This window comes from Corvus brachyrhynchos, unplaced genomic scaffold (assembly GCF_000691975.1).
Source record: "Corvus brachyrhynchos isolate BGI_N302 unplaced genomic scaffold, ASM69197v1 scaffold5, whole genome shotgun sequence".
In the NCBI taxonomy this organism is placed as follows: Eukaryota; Metazoa; Chordata; class Aves; order Passeriformes; family Corvidae; genus Corvus; species Corvus brachyrhynchos.
In genome coordinates, this window is record NW_008238321.1 from 5,867,054 (window position 1) to 5,891,027 (window position 23,974).

At 50.5% G+C, this 23,974-nt stretch overlaps 1 protein-coding gene across 1 annotated transcript in view; it reads right to left on the bottom strand.

Moving 5' to 3' along the window:
- LMF1 (lipase maturation factor 1) overlaps nucleotides 1-23,974 on the bottom strand; it is a 144,778-nt gene that overhangs the window by 89,421 nt on the left and 31,383 nt on the right. The window contains exon 5 of the mRNA XM_008633604.2: nucleotides 9,120-9,268. Coding sequence (XP_008631826.1) covers nucleotides 9,120-9,268 — 149 coding nt within the window. The remainder of the gene's footprint in view (nucleotides 1-9,119; nucleotides 9,269-23,974) is intronic.

Below are 23,974 nucleotides of genomic sequence, written 5' to 3' on the forward strand. Positions count from 1 at the left end.
CTATTTCCCAGCAAATTCCCAGCAAAAATGGATCCTGCTGCCTTCATGCTGTCTGGCTTATAAAACTCCAACCAAAACTGGCTGTTTATGATTAATAAATTCTCTCTCATGTGAGAAGATTCCTGAATCCAGCCGGTATCCAAGGGATTTTGGGGATGGAAATCAAATCATCCCTTCAATCAATTCTAGTCTTGCCTGACAGAGTCACCTCACATGCCCCCTCTTTTTCCTTGGCATCCAGAGTGTCCAACAAAAGGGATTTCAGGGGGAATGAAGCCACAGGGAGGAAGTTTAGGAACAGCTTTTCTTTCCTAAATCCGTAAGTTTCCTTAAATCATGGCAGAAATCCCAGTGGTGGCACAGGGAGCACAACATGGAACTGGGATGAGAGGTGAGCAAACTCCTCCAAAGGCTCAGCATTCCTCAGTTTAAGGGCACCGAAATCGGAATCTGCCCGGAATCCTGCGATTCGCCTTCCCAAATCACAGCCAGGAGGAGAAAAGGATGGGTCCTTGTTTTCCCACTGGGTTTTTGCAGGGAGAGGAGCACGTCTGGACACTGCTCCTTGGACTGGATCATTCCCAGCTCCTGATGTTGGGATTGAGCTGGACACGGAGCGGGGAAGAGTTCCTGGTCCTGCCACCCCTGGCAGAGGGTCCGAACCCCGTGGAATGGGAGGTTCTCTCCAGACCTTTCTCTCCTCCCTGTGTTCACCCCAATTAGTTCCTAATTAGCTGCTCCCTTCTAATTAAACCTGCCCACATCCCAACAAACCCCACAGCACGGCACTTGCTCCCTCTCCTCCCTCACCACCATCCCTGATCACCATTCCCAAAAAAATCCCACCCAGGCACAAGCCCCAGCTCCAGATGCACCATCAGACAATTCCACGAGGATTTTACACTTGGAACATGGAATAAAAGATTCCCAAAGCAGAGGAAGAGTTCCCTTATTTACAGGATGCCAGCAAACAGGATCCAGGGGGGATCCAGGGGGGGATCCAGGGGGGGATCCAGGGGGGATCCAGCCCCTCACCTGAAGGGCGGGAAGAGCTCGGCTCCAGCACCAAATCCTGCCCTCTCATCTTCCCGGGATGGCTGTGCCCCTTCCAGGCTGCTGTACTCGGGTGATTCAAACCGAAAAAAAGCCGGAATAATTAAAATGTCATTCAAGCCCTAAGCCCATATGAGTCACTGTTCCAAAAAATATCTGAAAAATTCCTTCAGGAGTGGGGGATAATTATATTCCTCCCTATCTATTGATTTTTCTCTACAATGCAGATGTCAGATTTTCCACGGTTTTTTTTTTTTTTTCCTTTTTCTCCTTTTTTATTTTCCTCTTTTTTTTTTTTTTTTTCCCCTGGAGTGAGTGTCAAGGAGGAACAAAGCACTTCTTTGAGACTTTTTCAGCCCAAAATTAATTCTGAAAAAAAAATGGTACAGACAGGCCAATAGCACGGGAAGCTGAGCAAAAGCCTGGTGACTCAAGCTATGTCTGCAAAATTCCCTATTGATCCCGGCTCCAGAGGCAAGGGTGGGGAACGGGGCACCCACGTTATAAATTTAGAGGCAATTTAAAGACCTTTCTCTGTCTTTGCTGTACAAAAGATGGGCAAAAACCCACCCAAAAATCCTCATCTAAATCCTACATTTTCATTTTGCTCGTGCTATAAATAAGAAACGCTTCCAGAGAAAATCCCAGATCCAAGCACTCCCCACCTCTGCTACCCACAGGAAAAGTGGTTTCAGCATCTCCGTGAGAGCCAAACCTTCACCAGGGTGTTCTGAAACAAATTCAGACCCCAGTTCATGGGAGAGGAAGGGGCTTCCTAAGGTGAAATCTAAAAATGAAATCATTTATGGCCAACAGGGCAGGGCTGGAAGAGGCTCCCCCAAAGAACCTAAATCCGAGGAATCCAACGAGACCAACTTCTGCTGGGGGTCTGAAACCTCTCAGAGCTCCAGGACTCCAGCCCTTCCACTTCTCCCACCCTGCCGATGGATCGAGGTCCGTGGTGCAGGAAGGATGAGCTGGATCCCGGGTTTTCTTTTCTTTAGGGAATGTCACACGTTTAGGGAACAGGTGACACAGGCACAGCTTCTGCTACAGCTGTGACAGCAGCAAAGCAAAGCTCTGAACCAGAGTGGCACCCGATGTTCACACCAACCTCACTGAATTCAGATTCCTGATGCTTCTTCCATGAAAAGAGGAAGAACAGGATGCTCCATCCCTGGAAGGGTTCAAAGTCAGGCTGGACAGGGCTTGGAGCAACCTGGGATAGCAGGAGGTGTCGCTGCCCATGGATGGGGTGGGACTGTAGGACTGGATGCTCTTTAAGGTCTGTTCCATCCCAAACCATTCCATGTTTCACGATTCCTCAGCCAGGGCAAGAGATTTATGCTCCTCAGCTGACTCTGCTTTGCTCCGGACCTTACCCATCCCTTCCAAGCCCACAGCCCGCCCTGTTCAGCTCCAAGCCTGGCACTTCCACACCATCCTGAGAACACTGGAAGTGTCCAAGGCCAGGTTGGATAGAGCTTGGAGCAGCCTGGGATAGTGGGAGGTGTCCCTGCCCATTAAGGTCCCTTCCAAGCCAAACCACCCCAGGATTCTGCGACGATCCAGGTGAACAAACCCCACCTGCCTGGTCCCCTCCTGCACACAGGGGCTCCGAGCTGGCCCCAGGACAGGTCCCACCTGCAGGAGCTCAGGTGAACCTGCACATCCTGCTGGAACAGGCCCAGGCTGGGCCAGCAGAGCCAAACCGGAGCCACCACAACCACAAAGCCCCACACGGGCGGAAACCGCAGCCTCGGAGGAGAATTCCCTGGTGTTGACTTCTGCTTCCTTTTATTTGCTGCTGTTTCCCCTGCTCAGCTCCCCCAAAAAGCCCCTTTGAGAAGCCACCAGGAGCGCAGCAGCATCTGGGGGGCTTTGAAGGCAGCGCTGCGAGCAGTGGGTGAAAGGGATTCTGCAAAATCCTTGGCATTGGCGGCTCCTGCCTTTTCCAGCCACCAAGGAACAACAAGTCCCGCTGCCAAGGGCTATTACCAGACAAATGGAGAGAGATCAGAGGCACAAAGGAGGTTGCTAAGGAGTCAAGTGTGGGATCCCTGCAGAGAGGAGGAGGCTGCAGCTGGGACGGCAAAGGTCAGAACATTGCAGACATCATTTTCCAAAAATTCCCATGAAGCCCCGGCGCGGGAGCCGGGAGCTGGCCCCGCCGAGCTCGCCGAGGAATAATGAGAAAGGCAGCGAAGAAAGCTCCCTTTCTTCCCTCCTACCCACGCTAATGTAATAAAACAAATTAGAATAATTATTCTCCATTTCAGGGCCATAATGCCCAGGATCAGGGCACGCTTGTCACCGAGCTGACATCTACATCCGCTGGATTCTGCCGTCGGGATCGCCTGAATTCCAACTTTTATTTGATTCCATCGAACACGATTTTACTGCAGGCATCCAGATTCTGTTTGCTTCAAAGTCTTCCTTATTTTTGCCAGAAAGTTCATCTCCCTTCTTAGCTAATCACAGCCCCACCCTTTCCAGTAACCTTTCAAATGCCACCCACGTCCTGACACTTTTAACAGGCTCCAAGCAAAAACAAAACAAGGAACACGAAGAGTTTCACACGAACCGCAAGGTTCTAAAAGGATTTGCTGCAGTGGGTTAAAAGAAATACTTTTTTTTTAATAGCAAAGAAAATTCAAAACCATTTAAAAACATATTAAATATCAAGTGGTGTATAAATAATCTGGAAGGAATTGATCCCTTTTTCTGTGAAAACACATCTCTGAGAAAGATGGACAAAGCCACAGGAAAAAATGGTGATAATTTCAGGGGAAAAAATATTGGTTATTATAGATCTTTTTGCACCATTTTTTCCCCAAAACTGTCACTTTAAATGATCTTTTATCCTCCTGCAGAAGGGGAAAATATCTCTTGTGTAGCTTTGAAACAGCAAAGGACTGAAATTATTTTCTAAGTCTCTGCCTGCCAAGAAATGCTCCCAACTCCTCTGTTCTGCAGCCACTTCCGAGGAAGTTCTTGAACAGCTCAGAGAGGCTGAGCCTGGATTTGGGAAGAGAGGGGTCAGTCTGACAGTCAGAAAGGGAAAGCTGGGAAGTGGGAAAAAAAAATAAAGAGAAATTTTGTTTACAGGAAGCAAAGCAAGGGGAGGGACAGCCAAGCCACAGATCCCAAGTGGAAAAGACGCTTTTGGGTTTCCCTAAATTCCCCGTGTGCTCCTCAGGGTCTCGTGCAGGACGTAAGGAGGAGCAGAGGGAGCGACTCCTGGGAAGGGCTCTCCAAAATGGGAGCCTAAGAGGGGGAAGAAAACCCCTCCTGAGGGACCAAATCCCAGATCCTGCAAGTTTTAAGGGAATTACACAGGGAAGATGTCAAGGGCAGATTATTAAATAAAAATACGTTTCTCTTATAAATAATAAAATTATTACAGGACGTAGCTATTAAAGGATCTCATTCCTGGGACAAACCTGAGGTCTGGGATTGGGCTCATGGCCCCAGGACCCATCTGGACACAGACCCCGGAGTCCTCCCAGCCCCAACACCTGCAGCAGCCAGGGAGAGATTGGCAGCTTTAAATCTGAATTTCCTTGCTTTGGGCACTTTTAAATTAAAGTGGTAATGTGCTTTAAATCCTGTTTCCCTGGTTTTTCACTCCACTCTCCAATCCTTTCCTGCAGAAACTAATCAAGACGTCTCAGACTCACTTACACTCTCTGCTCCAGCCACCTTCCCTGGTAACTTATTCCATATGTCTGGGATCCTTTGCAAGGCTCAGCTCCACCTTCATTCCCTGTTTATTTCCAGTTTTCCAACGTGCTGATGCACCCCCAGTGCTCAAAGCTCCCGCACCTCCTCCGTGCATCCCCAGCAGTGAGAATTATTCCCTGTTTCCCAAAGAAGCTGTGGCTGCCCCATCCCTGGAAGTGTCCAAGGCCAGGTTGGAGCACATGGGACAGTGGAAGGTCTCGGGGTTGGAAGTGGATGAGTTTTAAGATCCCTTCCAAGCCAAACCATTCCAGGATAATATTCCCTGTACAGAACATCATAAAGGGGGCAAACGCGACCCAGGAGTCCTCTGGATAAGGGACACATCTCAGCAGTGCTGAGAGATCCAGGAAAATGCTGATGGACACCATCCAAGCACCCCAGGATGCAGCCAGAGCTCCCACCCCACAAGTCAGCCAGGGAATGGTGCTCCCGCAACCCAGGAAAACCCCAGGGCAGAGACATCAGGGGATGCCCCCCAGCACTGCCTCCTCACCCAGTGCAGGGCTGGAGGATGGACTGCTGCCCCAGGACTCCTCCCAAACCCCACTGAGATCCCATTCCCACGCTCCCGTCCCTTTCCCAGCGTTCCTGCAGCTCCCAGGTGTCCTCAGTGCTGCTGCAGTTGCAGGCAGGTGTTGATGCCAATGAAATTCTCACATTTCTGAGCTCGTGCTCACACAACGTCCCTCGGCCCCTCCACTGATGAAGAAACAGAAACTCAGTTTTATGGTTTGTATCAACAATCCCTGACGACTTTCAGGGCACAAGGAGCTACTCCAGGCTTTCCCCAGGATGCTGTTGGCAATTCATCAGCTGCAATCCATCTGTGGGCAGGAATTTGGGCTCCCCCCAGCACGTGGGCCTCACCTGTAGCAGGGAATTCCCCAGGATATATGGAGTCCATGAAGTTGTCATCTACTCTCAAGCCTTGCAGGAAAAAGCCCAGGACTAGCGTTTGCTGAATGGGGTTTTAGCCACAAGTGGTGTTTGATGGAGAACTCCTGAGCAAGGCTGCTGCCCAAAAAAACTCCAAAACAACCCAAAAATGAAGCAGGAACTCTTCCATCTGGGAGGGAAAGCCTCACCTTGGCAGCACAGGATGGGGATTCAATCAGAAGCTCCCCCAAAAGCTCCAGGCAGAGCTGGCACCAATGGGACTGGGTTTTGGGAATCCACAAGATTCAGGGAGATGCTGGTCCATGGAAGCACAGCTCCAATCAGTCCCTTTCTTGGGAACCAGGGGTTATTAAACTCTGCAGTTTGGGAAAACAGCTGCCAGGAGCCCCCTCAGGACCCCCAGCCTGCAGCGAGGGGCTCAGAGAAGGGGCTGGCACCACCCCAAACCCATCCCACCACCGACCCCAACAGCAGCTCCACAGGGAATGGAGCAGCTGGAAAACCAACTCTGCCTGCTGGATAAAATATTTGTGTTTACTGGAGAGAGGGACAAGGCTTGGAGAGCACAGCAGGGTCCCCAGGCAGCTGCAGGTGACAAAAGACCTCAGTGCCACCAAGTCAAGGACCCTACTGGCAGCGGGGCTGCTCCTCTTGGCAAGTCCCTGTGGCTTGGTTAACACGGAATCACAGAACCATCCGGGCTGGAAGAGACCTTCAGGACCATCCAGTCCAACCAGCCCAGCACCGCTAAACCACATCCCCAAGTGCCACATCCAATGTCCTGAGCACTTCCATGGTGACTTCACCTCCCTGGGCAACTCATTCCAGTGCTGATCATTCCTTCAGAGAAAAAAAAAAAAATCTAATATTTAATCTGACCCTCTTGGTGCAGGTTGAGGCCGTTTCCTCTCATCCCTTCCCCTGAGGAGTGGCAGAAATCTCAGCACACACCTTTGCCTCCCACCTCGTGACTCTGGTGGGATCACAAATCCACACTTGGCATCTTCCAAGCCTCGAGAAATCCGAGTGACAGAGAGTCACAAACAAAATGATGAAGCCATCAAACCACCGAGCTCTTCTGAGGGAAACCAGCCCTGCAAATGTGTGCTTGCAGCACTTATTGCCTAACAAGCTGCTGGCTCACACAAAGAGCCCCTATTCTGTTGCCTCGGTGTGTTCCTGGGAAGCATCCCCTCTTTACATCCTGCTCTAATGGATTATTAGGAACATCAAACATATAGATTGAATCACGTAATTATGCCTTTTAAAAAGGCAGCAATATTTGAGCTCAGCCCAGCACTCGCTGCCAATCAAACCCCGGCAGCAGCGCCTGCCTGAGCTCCTCGCCTCCCACCACAGCCGGGATTATCCCACTTCTCCGGTGCTGTGTCACCCTTAAACAAGCCCAGCCAGCTCCAGTGGAAATGTGCAAAATAAAGCAAGGTCTGGACATGATTTCAGGGTGGAGGTTTAGCCTGGAAACAGCACAACTCCCTAATCATGAAATGGTTTGTGTCGGAAGGGACCGTAAAGATCATCCCGTTCCAAACCTTCCTCCAACATCCTCCACCAGACCAGGTTTGCTCAATGTGAAGTCCCAGGTGGTCAGAGCTCCACGTGGAAAACGATCCCAAATATGAGACACTGAGTGGAGGGAAAAGGGGCTGCCAAGTGGAATCAGCCCCATGGCTCAGGAACCGCCCGTGGAGAACAGGAGAGCGATGGGATGAGAACCTGGAGCCATCACCTTGCAGAGGAGACACTGCCTTGCCCACCCCAAGGAGCATTTCCAACATGCTCCCCTCACACCTGGCACAAGGTGAGGAAAGGCCAGCTGCCCTCAGGGAATGCTTGGAGGATTTCCCAAGGAAAGCCTCACCCCAACTAGCCCGAAGAATCCCAGGAGAACCGTGCGAGAAAGCCAAACTTCCTGCCTAAAACACAACCACTGCCAATGTCACCCCAGGAAAAACTCCTCCAGACACACTGGAGCACATGCTCAGCTCCTGGCCAGGTCAGGAGGAACCCAAAGATGCCCTAGGTGCACCTGGATTCCAGGAGGATCCTTCTCCTTCTCGCTGCCTGCGAGCGCCGTTTCCCTGGCCCAGGAGAAATCCTACACGAGTTTGGGCCCCAAAACATTAAATATCCCATCAATCACTTGCTTGTGGGGCTCCCCATTTAATGAGCTTTCCATGTTTTCCTTTCCCATGCCTGTTGGGGATATATCAGTGTCCCAGGCACACAGGGACACTTCTCTTCCTGAAAATATCAGGAGAGTTATTGCTCTCCTGGTAAAGCCGAGAGCAGTGCAGAGGTAACAGCAACAGAGATGTTTGGGAAGCACAGTTTTCCTTTTGATCCAGCCTGTCCCAGAATTCAGAATATATGAGACACATCAGCAGGAGCAAAGCTCAGGCAGATCCCAGTTTAGAAGGAAAGCAGGATGCAAACTGGTGATCAGATCAATTTTTAAGGAAATTAGGGATGTTTCGCTAGACTTGGTGCCATGGGCTGTCCATTCATTCAATCAGCAGCATCACAACTGAGATCCACAGAATTCTGGGATCATTTAGGTTGAAAAAGACCTCCAAAATCATCATCCTGTGACCAATCGCCACATTGTCAACCAGAGCAGAGCCCTGAGTGCCTCATCTAGGCATTCCTTGAATCCCAAGTAGCATCGAGACCCCGGGATTCAGCCTCCATCCCTCAGGGATGAAGGGCCTGTGCTGACATTTGGTTCCGATCCCATCAGTGAAAAATGCCCCAAATAAAATCTTCACCCTGAGAGCCCTGAAAAAAATTCCAAGCCAAAAAAGCCACTCCAAAAAAAACCCAACCGCTCCTCCTACAGCGACGATCCTCAGCTTAAAGTTCTGGGATGTTCTGGAACGTCCAAGCAGACGGAGCTGACGGGATAACACCCCTGCCACACCTTTATTTTAACAGGGATGTGTCTGCTCCTGATGGATTCCCTTACAAGCTGCCTGGGAATTCCCTCTGGCACCAGGACAGTTCTGCAGCAATTGTTCTGTTTGGAACCACAGAGCAGAGAGCGACATCTCAGAAAAGCACACACAAAGGGGAAGAAATCCGGGAAAAGCTGGGAATTACCCACTGCATTCCAACAGTCCTATGGAAAAGCCACAATGCCCAACCTCCCTTTTATTCCTTTGCAAGAGCCACACAAGTGCAGCACCAACACATCCACAGTGATCATTTCCTCCTGCTTTTCCTCCTCAAAACAAACACCAGGAGTGAGCTGAAGGATCCTGCAAACCAGAGCACGAAGCTTTTCCCTGTAACCGGAAAAACTCCTAAACCCACGGATTCCGAGGTGCTGGACTGGGGCAATTCCCAGCTGCGATGGGACATTGCTGCTGCTGTAAGCTCCAAGAAGCAGAACATGAATTCCCACTCACCGCTCCGAGCATGATCCTGAAAATCAGCCAGCGGAAGGCCCAGATGACAATTCTGGAAGGAGGAGAGCGCTGGGGCAGGCGGGACAGCGTCCAGAGCGGGCAGAGGAATATTCCCAGGAATCCTGTCTCCAGGAGCTGTGATTCCCATCCTGCAGGGCCAACAAGAAGTAAAAAAGGAAATAATTATGGTGCAGGTGCTGGAAGTTATCCTGGAATTAAATTTAAATGGAAGCATTGAAAAAACCCCACCTTGAATGCTTTTTAAGGTTAATTGGGGGGAAATTAAGACACCAGCTGCCCTAAACCAGACACCCCACGCAGGGGGGATTCAGGGGTTTGAAGCTTTTGGGTTGTGTTGTTCTTCTCCAAGCACATATGGCATAGAAAGGGGGTGTTCTATAAAAATTAGTAACTTCTGTGGAGCAGAGAAAAATGGGATTTAAGGGACTTGGGAAGTGACAGGGGACAACCAAGCAGTGCCACTGATTCCTCCAGTCATGGATGGATCCAGCAGTGCCACGGGCTAGGCTGGATTTGTGTCAAAACAGGGCAGTTTTAGCTTCAAAAGACACTAATTAAGATCCCATTAAGTCTTGTTGTCATCATCATTCAGTGCAATGAGAAGCCTGGAATTTTCAATCATAAAGGAAAATCAAAACAGTAACAAAATTGTCCATTGGGCCACTTTTACCCATTGCTAGATTTTACACATCCCTGGATTTAACCAAATTACCGTGGACTGAGCTCAAAGCAGAGCCTTGGGATCCCACCACAAACCTGCTCCCTGGATGCTCTGGAGCAGCCAGACTCCACCTAATCCATGCAAATCTGTATTTTGCATTTTCTCCTCCATCCCAGCCTATAAATATTGGAATGATTATTCCAAGAGAGGCAGAACACAGAGCTCTGTTTTGACAGGTGAAGTCCAACCCCCACCACGTTTGGAAGCACCAATTTATCCCTGCCAGAACTAAATTGCTGCAGCTTTGTCCCACCTCCAATTATTCTGATTCTCAAATATTTCTGTGTGATATAATTGTACTCTGAAACCACTAAAAAAAGGCACATTGGTGAGGAGAATTCCTGAAAATTCCTTGTTGGAGCATTAAGGCACCGATATTCCCAGCTACATAAATTAAACCACGCAGTGTCCACAGCTCCTGTTCCTTCTTAAGGGTTCTCCAGACACTTCACCAGTTTGATCCAGAACAATTCCCTTCAGCCAGCCCAAAAAGGCAGGGAAATACATTCCAAACCCATTCCAAACCCATCCATCCCTTCCACCTTCAGCCTGAGCCCCCTGATCCTCCACCCCAAGATTTTTCCAGCCCTGTTTTGATGTTGTCACACAAGCAAAGCCACGTGGAATTTGCCTCAAAATATTTTCAATTACAGTCGTGGAACCTCATCTCTTTTTAATCTTAATGAGCACAAAGCCCCTTAAATCAAAATGAAATCTTTAAAACTCAGATTATGACACATCAAAGCTATTAAAAACTCCCCCTCCTCCCTCCACACATCCTGTGGTTCCCAGCACAGCCCCCCCCAGCTGCCCAAATTAACGTTTCTGGGAGCAGAAGTGAGGAATATTGTCCCAAAAGCAGCTGCAGCAGGAAAGCACCGGCTCATCCCAAAAGTGAAAGGTTAATTGTGCCTGAACCCAGCTCCGGGGCTGACTGGCACCAAAAGGGTCGTAGATCTCCCTCATTCCTGCCCGCACAAGAATCCCACTGTTATCCCTGTTTTCATATGTTAATCACCGCCTTGCCCTGCGTGGCGATGGGTGTCGGGGTAGGATCCAAACCCTCCCGCATCCCAGCGCATCCCTTCCCTGGGAGAGCAGCACTGCCCTCAGCCAGCGGGGCACACCAGCAGCTCCTCCTGCTTTGTTTGGAGCCCCAATTCCCAGGAAGGTGCAGGGAAGGGGCACGGAAGGATGGCGCGATCCCGCTGGGCAATTCCCGCACATCCCGTGGCTCCAGGAGGATGCTCCCAGCACCCACGTGGCCCAAGCCAAGTGAAGCCTTCCTGGTGTGGCCTGGCCTCCCTGGACCACGAGTTCAGCCTTGCACCTGTGCTTTTATCCCAAAGGGACGGGCCGGAATCCTGGCACCAGCCGGCACAACCCGACGGGAGCCGTGCCGGGAAGGGGACGGCGGAGCACGGAGTAAACAGCGCTGCCAGCTGCTGGGACAGACCTCCGGCATCCCCGGCTGCTCGGCAGCTAAGCCGGCCCCAAGCCGGGCTTAACTGCAAGTGCAGCCAAGGACAAACTGCGGTCACAGGCCAGGTCAGGAGTCTGGGCCAAAAATTCCTCCAGTTTGGGGTGGAATCCTGCCTGGCTCCGGCTGCTCCCTGCTGAGGGCACATGTGACATGTGGGGCTGTGCTCCTGACCTCAGGGCACGTCACAAGGTCCTGCTAAAACCAGGTTTAGAGTCAGATCAGCTTGGAGAGGCTCTGATTTATTCACAACCCCCTTCCTGAGGGACGGAGTCTCTCCACAGCTGCCCATGTGGGATCAGTTTTCTGGGATACATCACCCCCATGCTTCTTCCCAGCCTCCATCCATCGATCCATGTCCTTGCTCTGGACCTCCTCCTGGCCACAGCCTTCCCTCTCCCCTTCTCCATCCAGCACGGACTCATCCTGGCCCTAACCCATCATTCCTAGAAAAACACTGAGCTTGGAGAAGACCTCTAAGACCACTGAGCCCACTCCTCTTTCAGCCTTCACCTTGTGCAAACAAAGTGCTGCTGGATGCTGCTCCATGACCAGTGGAAGCACTTGGAATGGTGGCATTATCCCCGATGCTCCTGTGCTGTGGTTTCTATGAAAATTCCAGCTCAATCAGGAAGATCTGAGGATATGAACATGCTGAACAGCTCAAGGGAATCCACAGCTCAGCGTACGAGGGGGGAGCTGGGCTCCAGCTCACCCTCACTCGGCTGTAAGCTGATACCAGGCCCAAGATTACCAAATCCATCGGCAGAACCTCCCGTTCCTCCCTGCTGACTCACACACAGTTGTTCACAGCGGCCCTAAAAGCTTCAGACTCCAAATCCTTTGGATTCTTAGACAGATCTGAGGTTGGAGTCAAAGCCCTGCTGAGGTTTGGGTGTTGCCACCTTTGAACACCATCCAGGGGTTCACAGAGCCCAAATACGCTGTGACACCTGAAGGGATCAGCCAGGCCATCCCACCGGGGCAGGGGAGCCTTGAGGAGCAGCTGGTTCCTCAGGGACCCTCATTCCCAGCTCATGAACTCCAGGATTTCTCTCCCTGGTTTTGCCCTCCTCTTGCTGCTATCAAATGGGAACGGTGATGAAGGTGATGATTTAAGGTCCCTCCCAACCCGAACCATTCCAGGATTCTACAAGGAGAGGCATTTGCTGACATGGCAGTTCCAGGAGCCCAGCACAGCCACATCCTCCACATGCACCAAACGCCGTGGGAAGCACATCCCAAGCCCTCCTCCGACTGCAGCAATTCCCACCCCTGACATTTGGTAGGGTGGTTCTAACACAGCACCAAACATGGACACAAAGGAGTCATCTCCATGACCTGAGGGGACTCAGAGAAGAAACTGGGATAGAATCATGGAATGGTTTGGGTGGGATCTTAAAGATCACCCAGTGCCACCCCTGCCATGGCCAGGGACACCTTCCACTATCCCAGGCTGCTCCAAGCCCCATCCAACCTGGCCTTGGACACTTCCAGCGATCCAGGGGCAGCCGTATCTGGGACAGCCCCACTGGGGCTATGGGATGGGAAGGCAGATAATGACCATTGGGAGCTTCAAGAGCATCCATGTGGAAGCCATGGAGCATCCCAAAAACCAATAAACAATCTGGGAATGAAGGGAGCGAAGATCTCCTGCCTGTAGCGATGCCAGTTTATCACCTCCAGCAACATTCCCCAATCCTGGAGTTTTGGGTGTGAAACCCATCCCACAAACAGCAGCAAACCCCATCAGGGCTCCCTCCAAGAGACAACTGCCATCCTCCAAGCCCCAACCAACACATCCTTATTCCCAGGCTCCATCCTGGGGCTCACTGATACTGCTGGGAACGAAAGGGTCACGTTGTTGACCCACCTGCTCCTGTTTTCCTCACTTGGATCTCGTCAAATTTCAGCAGCTGCAGGGCAGCACAAAGCCCCCCATTGTTATCTCTGGCGCAGCCGGAGAGGGAGCCACGGGCTGGGTTTTTTTGGGGGGGAAAAAAAAAAGGGAATAAAATCAACCGCCAATGGCGGCTGCACTCATCCCACACGCGCTCCGAGGGTTCGGGACACGCTCGGAACTTGATGTGGCAAAATGCACGGTTTGGCATTTTCCAGAGGTCTCTGCTAGGGCAGGGAAGGAGGAGGAGCAGCGGGGATGTGCCAGAGGGGAGGAGGGAAGGGAGGAAGCAAACCCGAAACCTAAATACGCTTTCCCATATTCCTTTTAGGGTTTCCAAGTGTTTTGCCTCTTTCAAACGCTCGAATCCCTCATGCAATGTAGGGTTTGTATTCGTAGCTCAACGCCAAGTGATGCCCAATTTTCATCTTTCTTATTTACCACCAATAAATTCACCATCCCAGGTTATCACAGCTTAGCCATGGCTGTAGAGGAGCCAGCACAGTCCCTTTCCCCCAGTCTCCACATCCCAAACCACTCTGTTGGACAACCAGGGAGAAAGCAGGGACGGAGGCAAGGGCTGAAAGCCTTCAGGAGAAGATAAAAATTAGCTCCAAAGGTAATGAATTTTCTTATTTTCTGTTTTTCTGACTCAAAAAAATCACCTGGCCAAAATCAACCCTCACACCTGGCTATGCCAAAAGCAGTTCATATCATTAATTTTTATTAATTCCCCTTCCTGAAATAGGGGATAAGGTGAAAACAGCCAATTGTTTCTCGCTGTACAGAAATCCCGCTGTACATCAGATTTACGGAGAGCACGTCTGCACGGCACAGACAAATGCTGCTCCAACATATCCAGATTTTCCAGCTCCCAATGCAGCTGTCTCCCTGTGGATATTGTGTGTCAGACAGCCCAGCAGCCAAGGGGAGGGAGATATCCAATCCAGACCGACTTTCCCTGGAATCAGACCTGCTCCCGAGCCCACCTCCCTGAAACCCAGCGTGGTTTGGTTTACAGCTCGAGCGTTAAAGCACCTGTTGGAAATATCTGAGTGCTGCTGGGGACCTCGGGATATCCTGGCCAGGGGCTGGAGCTGGGGCAGGGAGGTTTAGGTGGGATACTGGGAAAAGGTTCTTCCCCCAGAGGGTGCTGGGGCACTGCCCAGGCTCCCCAGGGAACTGTCCCATTCCTGAGACTGCCAGAGCTCCAGAAGCATTTGGACATCGCTCCCAGGGATGCACACAGAGGGATTTTGGGGTGTGCAGGGCCAGGAGCTGGGCTGGATGATCCCTGTGGATCATTACAACTTCCTCAGAGGAAAGCAAAGCTCCAAACCATCCCTACAATAGATGACAACACCTCCAGTCAAAACTCCAGAAACACCCCAAATCCTGCTCCTGCCAGCTCACCACAAACACTTCGTTTACCTCCAGTGGGAATATTGGTCCCACTCACATCCACTGCAGAATTACCCCCAGGTCCAGCTGGCTTTGGCTTCCACAGGTCCCAGTTAGCACCTGTTGGAATGTGCTGGTTTTCCCTCTCCACTGCAGCCTGGGACAGAGGGTTCTTCACCCAGTTCTGGTTTTTTTACCTTTTTCCCAGTCATGTTTCCTTTTCCAGAAGGACGACAACCATCCCAGAGCAACAAACTCTCTCCTTTCACCCCCCAGCTTTCCAATATCAGTAGAAACAGAGGCACAAAACCATGTAAGAAATGCTCCAGTTCATGTTGAGTTTTCCCAGTTTCCCTCTAACTGGACAGGATTTGTGGTGACTCCTAATGGAAAAACCAATAACCACAACCCATAAACATCAACCCCCTGTTAAGAACATCGAAGAGCAGCTCTGAATCTCCTCTATCAACAGGCAGAGCACACATGTGAGGATTAATATTCAAATAACTCCAGTTTTCCAGTCAGTGGGAAAGCAACTCCCAGGCACTTGCACAGCAAAGCTCCCTTTTTGATCAATATAAAGCACAAAGTTTCAACTTTATGACTTTAATACACTGCAGAGCAACAAGGATGATTCATTTCAAGGTCACCCCAAAAAAATCCCCCAGAATTCTGAGATGCTGCTCTGAGAAGCAGAGCTGAACCAGGACAGAGAAAGGAGAAATCATAAAGGATAAATGATTAAAACAGGAAGAAATTGCCCATCAGATCTCTGAGGAAGAGACAATGAGGAAAGCCTGTGATTTATTGCTTCTCATTCAGCAGTGCCTCTCACTGCCAGACCCCACAACAAAGGGACACCTCTCACAAGCCCTGCAGGGTCTTGAGGTTTTTCAGGGCTCTGAAAGCCAAAGCTCGGAAGCTGAAGCTCAGAATCCCCTCTGGCACCACATCCTGGGCAGAGCTGATAACCCCAGCCCTCCACCCTGGCCCCAGGACACCAACAAACCCAAAATCTGACCCAGCTTCCCCCAGCCAAACCCATCTCCAACCACCACCATGAAATATTTCCCATTTCTTGTTCACCAGAGTTCCTTCAGACAGGGGGTACCTCACATTTCTGCAGCCACCAGGAAAGTTCTGGCTGTTGTTGGTGGATTTGGGAGAACGTTAGCAGGAACTTTTGTTCTTCAAGTATAAACTCCCCAGAAAAAAAAATAAAATTTAGCATAAAAACTTTTAAAAGCTTCCAAGTGCTCTCCAGGGTAGTCATTAGGAACTACTTAGGTAACAGGAGGGTGATAACAGGGAGTTAATGCAGCGTTAAATTAGCCCTCCTTCCATGCAGAACTTTAAGTGACAGAGGAATCAGTTGGGAGGATTTTTATTTTATTTTTTAAATAATGAAGTTAATGGATTTCCTGTTTTTAGCTCTGTGGGCGGCTGTCAATTTGAGGGATCCGTACATACTGTATTTAATTACTCTGTCTTCATGGAAGGCAAATAACTTCAGCCCTGTTCCTATGAACTCCAGCGGCACCAGGAGCTCTCCAGCTTGGCCTCAAGGTGAGGAGAAGGTGCCCACGCTGGTCAGGGAGGGTGAGATGTCCCTGGAGATGGGAAACAGCATTCCCTGCACTCCTGTTGTCCAGAGAAGCTGTGGCTGCTCCATCCCTGGAAGTGCCCAAGGCCAGGCTGGACAGAGCTTGGAGCAACCTGGGATAGCAGAAGGTGTTGGGGGTGGAACTTGGTGAACTTTAAGGTCCCTTCCAACCCAAACCATTCCAGGATTCTGAACATCTCAACCATCCCTGAAAATCCTCACACGGCCAATGACCTGTGCCTCAAAACCCAGGGAGTGAGGGGAACAAGCACCAGGAAGGGCTCAGAGCCCAGAGAAGCCAGAGTATTCCCAGGGTTCCCCCCTAATTTAGCCAAAGACAGCAGGGCTGAGGCTGGCCACAGGGAAAGGGACACAATCCCAGGAGGATTCAGGCTGGAAAAGCCCTCCAAGGTCATCCAGTCCAAGCTGTGCCCAATGCCCACCTTGTCCCCAGCCCAGAGCACCGAGTGCCACCGCCTTGGACACCTCCAGGGATGGGGACTCCAAACCTCCCTGGGCACTTCCAATGCCTGAAACCCTTCCCATGGAGAAATTCCCCTGATGTCCCACCTGAAGAAAAGCAGAGCTTGTGGGACACACAGCCCACATGTCCCACGGGGAATAATAAATGAAACGGGAAGGGCTGGAAGGGCCTGGCTGAGAAATGGGAACAGGCAGCCAGGAGAGGCCCGGGACAGGCGATGCCAGCGCCACGAGCAGGCGAGCCCACGTGGTGGAAAGAAGCCCATCCCTTCAGCAGCACGGGAGGACGCGGCAGCGCGGCCCCGCTCGCCCCACGGCCATGCCCAGCGTTCTGCACCGCCCGCCGCACGCCAGGCCCCCTGCAGCCCCGTGCCTCCACCAGGAGCTGAACTGCTCCCAACAGGTGCCTGCTGCGCGTTAAATCTTTCTTCAGGCTGCTCTGGCAGCTTCAGAACCCTGTGAGCAGCTGTTCCCCCGATCCCAGCCCGCTTCCCTCCCCATCCCAAACTGCCGTTCCCCGCTCGCACACTTCAAGCAGGAACAAATTAAACCCAACACCATGAAGGCACCTGGCAAGGGCTTTTGCCAGCAGACAGCGAGCAAGCCTCGAAATAAAAAGCAGATTAAACAAATTTCTCCTGCTGTGTCACGTGAGACTCCCACGGCCCTGCAGAGATCCAGTTTTAGCCTCGTGTGAGCACAGGTTTTACCCTCGGCGTTTGCAGGAGATAAACCCAGGCCAGGGGATGATTCCTTCAGGCTTGCCCATGGATTTGAAGTGAAGCTCTCACGGAATATCACCTCTGCCTCCCTGATTTTTTTTCCTGAATGGTGCTTTTAAAGCACAGCTTGTAGATGGAGTAGGGAAAAAATTGCTGGATAACTGATTAACCTCAAGGCAGATATCCCTGTCCAGCACCCCCCAACAGACACAGGAGAGACACCAAAGGTGTGATCTGAAAGGTCTGTGTGGGAATTATGGAATTTTTAAGGTTGGAAAAGATCTCTTAATTCATCAAGTCCAGTGATCAACCCAGAGCCACCGTGTTCACCGTGTCCAAGTGCCACATCCATGTGGGTTTTGAACAATTCCAGAGATGGTGATCCCACCACTGCCCTGGGCAGCTTCTTCCAGGCCTTGACAACTCTTTACCTGAAGAAATATTTTCTACATTCCAGGAGAAGACCATGAGTGGTTTCTGATAGAATTTACCAGAGCAGAAGGAATTTTTTCATGGAAAGGGTTTCAGGCATTGGAAGGGCCCAGGGAGCTTTGGAGTCTCCATCCTTGGGGGTGTCCAAGCAAGGCCTGGACATGGCACTGAGTGCTCTGGGCTGGGGACAAGGTGGGGACTTGATGGTCTTGGAGGTCTTTTCCAACGTCAATGATTCTGGGATTTCTGCACCATCTTTTACACCCAAAACCCTTAAAAAAAACCCCCAAACCCAACCAAACAAGAAAAAGGACCCAATTTAAACAAGAGACCATGACAAAAACCATTCCAGTACCTATAAATGTGATTTTTCTGATCCTAAAAGGGGGTTTGCTTTGCCCACGCTCAAGGCTATTTTTTGGGATTACAGTTAAATAAGAAAATGGGCATTGCCAGGTCCTTTTGGATATCCCTCCATCCCAACAAAAGTAAACGAGAGTCTCCATTCAGCCCCACCCCTCATGGAACCCAACCAACTCTAAGGAAGTTTTGGTGCTGGAAATCTGCTGCAATTCAGGGCTGCTTTAATGCAGATCTTTTGCAACACCATGAGCTCAGAAATGACCAAAGGGAAGTGACCAAAGGGACCCCAACGCCCACAGCTTGAACCTCCAGGAACAAAGGAAGGGGGAGCAGGAGGAAGGAGACCAAACATGGATCTCAGGAGATCAAAAAGCTGCTTTCAAAACCTGATTTTAAAGAGATCTGATGAGATGGAGGAGGAGCAGCAGCTTTTTGGTGACGATGGGACAAATGGCAAAACCGCAGCTGGGTTAGGGAGTCGTTCTCTCCCTGCACAGCACAAAGGGAGAAGCAAACGCACACAGAGGCAGAAATGCTGCTGGTCAGACACCTGAATTATGGGCCAAGGCTCAGAATCTCCCTGACATCTGCCTCTCGATACAAAGAAAGATGAACCAGTTCAGTAATCCTTTCATAAAGTAACACAGAGTGCAGTGAGAATTCTAACTCAGAGAATCCTGGGATGGTTTGGGTGGGAAGGGACTTCAGAGATCAGCTCATCCCACCCCTGCCATGGGCAGGGATGCCTTCCACTATCCCAGGGTGCTCCAAGCCCTGTCCAACCTGGCCTTGGACACTTCCAGGGATCCAGAGGCAGCCACAGCTCCTCTGGGAATCTGTGCCAGGGCCTCTCCAGCCTCACTTTCACAGCTCCTGGAGAGAGTCACAAGGTTGGATAACCCAGCAAAAACCCACCTACGGCCGCTCCGAAGATCCCCTCCTCCAGCCCCGCTGCAAACACCGCAGAGCCTTCCTGGTGAAGAGAGGAGGGGAGCAGAAAAGCAGCGCGTTTTCCCACAAATATTCCCATTCCCTGAGTGCTGCTGCCAGTTGGAAGGATCCAGCAGTTCCATGATAACACAACCCAGCAAGATTTTCCTGCGCCGCCGGCAGCCTGGGTGGTGGCTCTCCCAGGCGAGTGACATCACAGGCACTTGTGAGCACATTCCCCGCCATATAATTACGGATTTTTGCTTCTAATTTGAAGAAGCAGCTTTTTACATTTCGCTGGAAACCACTGGAATCGACCACATTAAAACAACAATCAGCCAGGGCAGTGACAAGTGATATTAAACAGCTCCTCACAGATGTCCCGGCACCACAAGAGTCGTTTGCCCTGTAAGGAATCCAAATGACTTCAGTGCCTAAAATGAACCAGATGAATGATTTCAGTCCTCACTCGGCACTTATTAAATCAGGCTGAAAATCCTACAACGCTTTGGGGTGGGAGGGACCATCAGGATCATCGTGTACACGCCCCAGAACAGAGGATCCAGAAAAAAACCCCAGTTTTTTAAGTGTTCAGCAACAGAAAGCCAACCTGGCATCGTAAAATAGCAGCTACAGCTCAGGGATTTTCCAGACAAATAATCATCCATACCCTAAAACCTGGGAAAATATCCTGCCATTGCTTTAATCCTGCAATTTCAAGTGGATGGCAGCACCTCTGAAGCCGTTTCTCCAAGAAAGAATTCAATTTATCGACAGGAATCACTGCCCAGGCTTTGATGCAAAGGTTCAGTCACTAATGGGGAACTTGTCAGGAAAGCTGGGGGCTGGAATTCCCTAACTGGAACCATGTGGGAAGGCAGCTGGAACACCAGCACTGCTTATCCTGGTGATTTATCAACCACCTGAGGCCACGTGTGGCACCCCAGTGACACCCTGGGTGGAGGAGGGAGAAATGCTCTGCTTAAAAATCATTTAAAACGTGAAAAGGGAACCAACCCCAAATCTCAAATAGCTGTTATTTGTCAAAATCATTATTAATCAGCCAGTTTTTAAATGCTGTTGGGTTTTACACACAAAAATATCCTTCTCTTATAGAATCACAGAATGATTCTGGTTGGAAGGGACCTTAAAAATAATCTCATTCCAAATTGTCAGTTGGTCTAGAAAAGGATTTAAGAGAGATCAACTCTCTGTAAAGTGACAGTGTCCCACTCTAAGAGAGCACATGGCAGGGGAAGCACAGATATTAAAGAGAAATTATTGTTTAAAGTATCTAAAAATGTGGAAATAAAGAAAAGAGAGCACAGCAAAGCTTCCCAAAGGAGAGAAAATCACATTTCCAAAGAAGAGCCCAGATCCTCTTCCTGATACATCTGCAGAGAGGGGAGATTTTAGCACCTGTGGCATCCCAGGATTCAAAAATGAAATCAAACACTCCAAGACATCCCTGTACAGGACAGTTTTCCAAAGAGAAAGTGCTGACCCTTAGAGAGCAGCATGTGTTGGGAGCTTTTTAATTTCATTTTACTTTAAAAACTCACCGAGGAGAAGTTCCAAATGCTGTTTGTGACTAAGCCAGAGTTAAAGGGTCCTCAATAAAAACCTCCACCGATTTCTTCTGGCCATAAATCCGAAAGGTAGGATTGTGCAACACCAGTCCTTCATATTTAATAATAACAAACAGATGGGAAAATATTCTAATAAATTATTTTAACTGTCTAAGCTGTGTGCTAGAAAGTCCTGGCCAAATTCCCCTGCTTAACCATCTCTGGAGCATTTTCCCTGCAGATCTCCGAGCTCTCCCTGCTCCTGGATGGGGAAATACCAGCATCCAGTGACTTTCTTTTAAAATAAATTTAAGAAGGGCTGAAATCACCCCCTGAGCTACATCCTAGGGCTGACACAACACAGCCAAACACGAGGAAGGGTTTTCCACAACAGAGAAGGAGCTTCAGCATGGATCAAACACCCAGCAGCCCATGGAAAATCCCTAAGGATGGGGATTTATCCCTGCTCCAAGGTCGGGATTGCTCCTGATTTGGGGGGTGAGTTTAAATCCCAAATCCAACGCCCATCCCAAGGGTCTGACAGCCAACACAGCTGGAAATCCTGGAGCCTTTTGGGACAAAGTTCCCTGTGCTGTGCCCACGGATGTGCAGGAGAGGGAGAATGGCCCCGGAGCCAGTGCCAGCCTCGGGCACAGCCAGGTCACATCAATCCCAGAGCTGCATTTGCTACAGCTCACATTTAAAGGGTTGATTCTAAACCACCAAACCTTGACTTTAAAGTTCTTCTCCTTCTCTCCCTGGCCACCATCTGTTTGAAAAGCTGAATGAGCCAGAAGAATATTATTAGGAATATTATTAGGAATATTAAGAAGCCATGTAAATGAGGATGTGAAATATTGATATTCCATGTGGTGATAAAGGGGACAAAGAGTGTGATTTTAAAGCTTAGCAAAGGACAGATGGGAAGAGCTGCAGCTCAGCATTATCCCCTCAGACACCTCCCTGGCATTCCCTTCACCATCCCTCTGGGAATTTCTGTCTCTCCAGGCTGTGCTTTCCTCTGGCTGAGATATCCAGCACAGCTGGGCAAATCCGACTGCCCTGACACCACCCCAGATTTACACCCCTGCTGTTTCCAACCTGTATTTCATGGAATAAAAAGGTCCTGGCAGCGTTTGTCCCAGTGACAATCGGTGACAAAGGGCTGGGCTGTCACTGTCAGGCACATCACATGCATTCTCCCTTCCAAAATTCCAGCATTCCCTCAGGAACCCAAAACAAGGGGACAAGAACCGTTTCCCCAGCAGTTTCTGCTCCTCATCCTTCACCTTTTCCATGGCTCTTTTCCCCCTGAGGATGCTCCCAGATCTCATGGCTTGTTTATTCCCTCCCTCACTGTTTTTGGGGGGACCATCTTTGCTCTCTCCTTTCATTCCCTATTTTCCAGGAGCTGCAGAATGACTTTCCCTCGGTACCACCGCCCCATTCCCACGCAGGTCTCCACGTGCTGTCATCCTGCCCCAATGCCTCTTTTCCAGAGGGAAAAATTCCCTCTCCACAGCAGGCAGGCAGCTGGGAGGTGCCATCCCAGCAGCACCAGGGGCCATCGGAGCCCACGCGGTGCCGCCGGCCCCGAGCTGCTCCAGGGAGCTTCAGCAATCCCTGGGGACAGGGAGAACCACAGCTCGCTCAGGATTCCTCGTCCTTCCCACTCCCTCCATCCCACAGCTCCTCCAGCCCAGCTCCAGGGAAGTTGCTGAATGGGACACGACCCACAACAGGCATGAAACAAATGGAAAATGACCCCTTGTCTCCTCCATAACAAATGGTGAATCCAGAGGCAACCCCAGAAACTTCCACAGCTCCCTACCTGCTCCCTAAACCCCTGAGCTGGTTAGTCTGGGTTTAATGGTTTAATCACCTCAGAGCTTGGAATAGTCTGGGTTTAATGGTTTAATCACCTCAGAGCTGAGGATAGAAACCGAAATCCCGCTACTAAAATGTTGTTATTTTAGGCACTGTGCCTTATCCAAGCTGCAACCTCCTGCTCCTATGGAGGAGCTGTAGGTAAAGCTCTGGAAGAACCTTGGGGAAAGCCTGATCCCCACCTGATATCCAGGGATACAGGATGTGGAGGAGTTATGGTTCACCACGTCCACAGGCTCGCCTCCCCCCACATGGATAACGCAGCCCCTCCCCTGGACAGGTGCATCCCTTTGGGAACAGGAATTTCCTTCAGGCCTCAAACCTTCTCCTGAGCAAGCACAGGAGTGGCTTTTGCTCCTTCCAAAATGACAAAGCTCAGCACCTCTCACCGTCCCTGTCCCCTCCTGGCCGGAACACCCGCGGCTCCCCAGCTGGAATCCTCTCCTGCTTTGCTCCCTGCAATCTCCCCACCATTCAAGGGTTTTCCCAGAGGGATTGTCATGGAATTATGAAATTATTTGGGTTGGAAAGACCTTAAATAGCATCTCATCCCACCCCTGCCATGGGCAGGGACACCTTCCACTATCCCAGGGTGCTCCAAGCCCCGTCCAACCTGGCCTTGGACATTTCCAGTGATCCAGGGGCAGCCCCAGCTTCTCTGGGCACCCTGTGCCAGGACCTCCCCACCCTCCCAGGGAGGAATTCCTTCCCAATATCCAACCTAGCCCTTCCCTCTGGCAGTGGGAAACCATTCCCCCTTCTCCTGTCCCTTCATCCCTTGTAAATAATCTCCCTCCGTGTTTCTCGTGGCTCCTTCAGGCACCAAAATCCCCAATTAGGTCACCCCGAAGCCTTCTCTTCTCCAGGCTATAACAAGGACAGGTAATTTTGGGATGCATCCAGGCCCATTCCATCAAAAAGAACAGGAAAACACCAGAGAGTTGCCATAAACGCAGCAACTGCTCCGAGTCCAGGCCCGGGAGCCGAGGTACGGCGGAGATTTCAGCGCTGGAATTCGCTTTGAAACCCTGACACTTATCTGCTTGGAGTAACAGCAAATATGTACCTTGGCTCCCTCTCACTTCCCAGGGATGGCTGGGAAGAGGATGGCTTAACACTGCGGTTTCACCCGGCTTCGGGACGGAAAGGAAGCCCATGAGAAAATGCTTTTGCTGGGTTTAAAGTAAATAAATGAATCCCGTTTCTTGAGGAGCTTCAGGGAACATGGTGGATGCAGTGAGGGGGTGGGCCAGAAATATTTGGCTAGGTAGCACTGCCCTTAAATCAGGAATGAGAACATGAGCCTGTGACACCCCAGTGCTGGTGGAATATTTCAGGAAATCG